Source organism: Calidris pugnax, unplaced genomic scaffold (genome assembly GCF_001431845.1).
Source record: "Calidris pugnax isolate Ruff unplaced genomic scaffold, ASM143184v1 scaffold31, whole genome shotgun sequence".
Lineage (NCBI taxonomy): Eukaryota > Metazoa > Chordata > Aves > Charadriiformes > Scolopacidae > Calidris > Calidris pugnax.
Window position 1 is genome coordinate 7,040,746 of NW_015090786.1, and position 5,125 is coordinate 7,045,870.

The window sequence follows — 5,125 nt, forward strand, 5'->3', positions numbered from 1 at the left end:
CCGGGGTTTTAATTGGTTTGTTTTTTTGGTGGGGTTTTTTGGGTTGGTTTTTTTTTTTTTCCCTGTGTGTTTTTTTTTTTTTTTTTTCTTTTAATCCTCTTTAGAAAGTGTCAGGACAAAGAACTATCTTCCTTGGCTGCTTGCAAAAATTGACACCTTTTTGAGTTGTGACTCAGAGGCTTAAATCTAGGCATGGCTTTCTGTGGACACCAGAGTTTTGGCCATGTCCTGGCACATTTTGTGTTCTGCGGCCAGTTTGCTTTGGCAAAAGATAGGAATTCAAATACTGCAAGCAGGTTCTTCAGACTCCTCTGCACCGCAGCACTGGTGCTTTTAGCTTTGCCTTCTTCACTGGCTGCAGACCCCCATGTCTGCCCCATTCTGCGAAGCAGCATCATTCTTGTTTAACACACGGGCAAACCTGCTGTGTTTGAGCACGGGTGAATGAATGCCCTCAGTTGGGTTTCTGTAGAGCTTAAGCTAAACCTTTTTCAAAGCAAAAATTAGCGCCCGCAGGAGGAGATAGCAGTCTTTTAGCCCAGCCACTGCAAATTGGCACATGGGCACACCCCTGCCCTGCCTGTCGGGCTGCTATGGCCACATGGTGAGTGCACAGGAGCTCCTCTAGCACAGATCCTTCCCATCGGAGGGGTGCTGCTTTGTGCCAGCACACGGGCGGGGAGATCGGGGGGTCAGAATACCCTTGGCCCCGTGGCACTGCCTCCTGTGTGACTTCTCTCACAGTCGAGTCTGGGGATGCCAGCCTGCCGTGGTGTCTCTGCCTTGGTGCTGTGAGCCTGCTCAGGCCTGAGCATTCTAAACGGGGAAGAATTTCATAAAGCTGTAGAAACCCAATCTTGGGAGCTAAATAATAATCGGGATTTTTTTTTCCCTTTCTCCTTAATACAAACAAACAAAACCCCTGCATTGCAGCAATTGCTGAATCGCCTGTAACACAGTCCTGGTGATTAATCACTCCTCTGGTGAAACAGTGAGCAACTGGAACCAAAAAGGACATTTTTTTTTTTTTTTTAGACTACATCTCACTTTTGCTGTTTTTTTTTCACTTCATTTACAGCTTGAAACATTTCCTAATGGCCTCTCAGCGAGCCTGATGCTGGGAGGACGGCTGTGCGCTGTGAGGTGATGGAGGTCCTGGAGGTGCCGGTACCACTGGAGATAGGTTCCCTGCTGTCACCTCCTTCCTGGGTCTGGGGGGGGGTGTCTCTGGGTTTTTCTTGCTCTTTGCCACATGTTGTTAGATTTGCAGAGCATTTGCCATTTCATGGTTTTGCGTCCTGCAATCAGCTGCCTGGGGAACCCATCTGGATGGTCTTCAGTGATGGGAGGAATTAGTGGTGCCCTTTGTATCTGCTCGTCAAACATGCAGTCCTTTTTTTTTTTTTTTTTAAAGTAATTCCTGTTTTCATTGTTTTTAGCACAATTTTAGTACTGTGAAGAAGATGATTCAGGGGCTAAAGCACCGTTCCTCTTGTACCTCACAATATTTTTTATTTTTTTTTTTCCCTTGAGTTGGCATTTTTTCATTTTTCTTCTTTTTGGTCTGGCAGCCCTGTCTCAGCAGCATCGTCCAATGGATAAGCAACAGTCCTGTGAGGAAAAAAGCAAATCATGGTCCTGTCATTCAGGCCTGCAGTAGGCTCTGGAAGCGTAAGGGAGCTGAACCGGGATTAGCAGTGTTTCCTAACCTTGGTAGCTGTGCCTTTGCAAGCTAAATACAAAAGTGTTTTCCTGTTCTGTGGCTATTATTATTTTCTAGTGGTTAATTAGACTATGACAGGGACTTGTAGACTGGAGGGAAAACCACTGGGGAGGCTCATGTTGCTTCTGCTCATCCTTTGTCATATTTGACAAAAAAAAATGGGGTGCCAGGATGCTGTTTGACCACAAACACATGTGCCCTGCCAGTGCTGGTAAACTCCCCAAGGGGGAGAGATGCTGTTACAACTATGTCAGCTTGCAGATAGAGGGGAAAAATCTTTTTAATGATGAGCAGGGTAAGTCTGATGCAGGATTAAAGACTTACTAAATAACCAAAACAGATCTTCAGCCAGTCAGGAAACTTGTACTTCTGCTGTCTGTTCCCAACAAGGCTATTGCTGTACTGGTACAGCAGAGGCCGGAAGAGGATCTTAGGGGCATGAAAGTGTTTTTTCCCACCATATTGGCTGGTTTGATAGATGTTATCTCTCTCTCCAAACCCTGCGTTGTGACTGGGATTTCACTTTACTCCAAAGCCATTGATTTTCTCCCTAGGACTCGGATGAGGGTTGCTGTCTCTCCTTGCTGCTGTGACTGTTCTTGCTGCACAGGGACCCCCAAGGTGGAGCTGTGACTCCAGGGAGGTCGGTTCACAACTGCAACAGGAGTTCAGATTTGCAATGTCTCATTCACTTCTCTTTGCCTCTCTTTCTTTTCCTTTCTTCCCCTGCAGAACACAAGTGCCCAGTGGACCAGAGGGAACAGTTAGAAGAAACCCTGCCTCTGATTCTGGGCCTGATACTGGGGTTGGTTATTGTGATAACCCTCTGCGTTTACCATATCCACCACAAGCTGACAGCCAACCAAGTGCAGATTCCTCGGGACAGATCTCAGTACAAACACATGGGCTAGGGGAGAGCATCGAGCAGCCCAAATACTTATCAGGTAGAAAAAGCAAAAGCACTTTTTTCTAAGGGTGAGGAAAGATTATGGGGGGGCGAGAGACGGTATTCACAACACCTAATGGTGGATATTTCATGAAAGCACACACGTTAAGGTTAGGCTTTAATACAGTTAGTGCAGAGACATAACTGTCTCTGTAAGAAGACTTGAGAGCATCTGATTTTGGGAGTCTGTCTGTGGCAGTAGGTGGTATGAATACCTTCTTAAGCAGCTGGGCCAATCATCTGGAAACAGAAATGCTTCACATGTTAAAGTTTAACACCAGGGGCAAAATTAGCTTTTTTTTTTTCTTTTTTTCTTTTTTTCTTCCCCTCTCAAGAGCCTCTTCCGTCCCCAACATGCTGCTCTGTGCAGCATTCAGCCCTCTCCATTTATGTCTCTGTGCAGGGAGCAGGGCAGGGGGACAGAGCCATTAGACAGGCTTCATTAAGGTCCTCTAACAAAGGGACTCAAGTCACATTCCTGAATTTGCAGTCATGTCAAGGAAAGCATGAAGGCAATACAGGTGTGTTTTGAAAAAAATAAATGCCAGAACCTCAAGTCAGTATAAACTGGAGTAACTCCAGTGCAGCAGATTGCAGCCAGCTGAGGAGCTTTCCCCATGCTTGAGTCTAAGTGAAGAAAGCTTGTTTTTGCTTCTTGAGCCACATCTGAAAGTTTAAAAAATAGTTTAAAAAAAAAAAAAAAAGAGTATTGATACACAAATTATAAAGTGCCATGCTACTGCAAGTCAACTGAGAAATGCTTCTGGCTGGACATCCTGCACGTGTTGTGATTGTCGTTGAGATGTTACATTGCTACCTGCAACTGGTATTTTCACAATGAAAAACAACAACAAAAAAAGAAAACAGAAATGTTAAAGTTACTATGCAGATTATTCAGGTATAATCTAATGTAACAGAAAAAAAATATAAGGGAACCCTTGAAATCTATCCTTAAATGTAGACCATTTTTAAAATTAATTAAAACATATACATAAATAACATATGATTTGCCTTTTTATTTTGAAGTGATGTAATGCTTTTTACAACTCGATGCTACCTATTGGAATTGGTGTAAAAATTCATCGTCTGTGTGGATGTTAAAGGTAGGATTTATTCTAGCAGTATTTTGGTGTATGGTTTGGTGAAGACATGGTGGTGGCTCAGTAGTTTGTGAATTGTTGGTTATTTCTTAATATTCTTCTAATCTCTCAGCTGCTTCTATCTCTATCTCTCAGTTTTGTGGGCAATGGTGGGTTTCACTCTGGTCCGATCCAGTTCCCACTGAAGCCTTTGACTTCCCTTCGCTCCGTTGTTACCGCAGCAAGAGTTAATCCAGAGCTCATGTTAGTTCAGGGTGTAGATAATACTTTGTTCTTCTTGAGCTGATTTGATCCAAACAGGGACTCATACAAACTGTTGCCCTTCAGCTTAAAACAGGGTAACAGGGCAAGGAAAATAGTCATTTCAATGTTGAGAAGTGGAAGAGGAGAAACTTAACTGCTTTTTAATACTGCAGCCTTCTCCAAAAAGGTCGAAGGTGAAAACAAAGGTGGATGCAGCAAGTGCCTTCCTTTAGTCCTGTCTTATTCCTGGTCTCATTTCTATGTTATCCTTGCCTTTTTGTCTTCTCATTTGGATGTAAGAAGCAAAATTATGGTGCTAATGATGCTTGTGGCTTTGTCCTTTTCTTTTAAAAATCCAGTTAAAGTGTTCTGGGTGGGCTTTAGGCTGACCCAGAGCCACTGCCTACAATGAGCTGATTATTATTTAGAAAAAAAGAAAAAGAAAATGTTGTTTTAGAGGCAGCCAGAAAAAGCCATAGGTAGGAGAAGGGTGAATAAAAGGATTAAAGGTTCATCCTTAATAGAGGGCCCATAGTTATCAGCTTTGTCCTGCCTCGCTCTTGTCTGCCCTACAGCCAGAAAGGCTCTCCCAGCCAGCTCCCATCAGCCTGGAGCATCTGCTCCTCTATTTGACATCCAAAAAAAAAAAAAGGGAAGCAAACAGCTGAACTGCAGATGCCAAAGGAGCCCCTCTATTGGCATTTAGACTGCTTTGGCAAGGGGGCTGCAGGAACAAGCCCTTGGGATGGCAGGGTTGTGCGGGTGAGCAGCAGTGGGCCAGGAGAAGACGGCTGGATGGGGATGGAAATTGCACCAAACTGGAGACATCCCAGTCAATAAGAAGCTGTTCCCCACCCAGCCAGTTTCCTCCCAGTGAGCTGCAGGTCTTTGCTGTCAGTAGCAGCAATTTCTGCTAGTTCAGTTGAGAATTATTAAGAAAGATAAGAGTTGGGACATTGCCTATGAAAAATGGGGGAAGGGAAGGACTTTTAGGCTCAAAAAAAAGGAAGAGGATCCTATTTTTCCTGTGTTACCTATTTCTCTAGGAGAGCCCCTGAGGGCTTGCTTCCCCAACCTCCCCTCACCCCCCTTCCTCAGCACCTATCCCTCTCT

The 5,125-nt window shown here is 44.3% G+C and overlaps 1 protein-coding gene across 1 annotated transcript in view; it reads left to right on the plus strand.

Moving 5' to 3' along the window:
- LAMP5 (lysosomal associated membrane protein family member 5) overlaps window positions 1–3,670 on the plus strand; it is a 15,513-nt gene extending 11,843 nt beyond the window's left edge. The window contains exon 10 of the mRNA XM_014966324.1: window positions 2,456–3,670. Coding sequence (XP_014821810.1) covers window positions 2,456–2,634 — 179 coding nt within the window. The 3' untranslated portion in view covers window positions 2,635–3,670. The remainder of the gene's footprint in view (window positions 1–2,455) is intronic.
- Window positions 3,671–5,125: the final 1,455 nt, after the last annotated feature.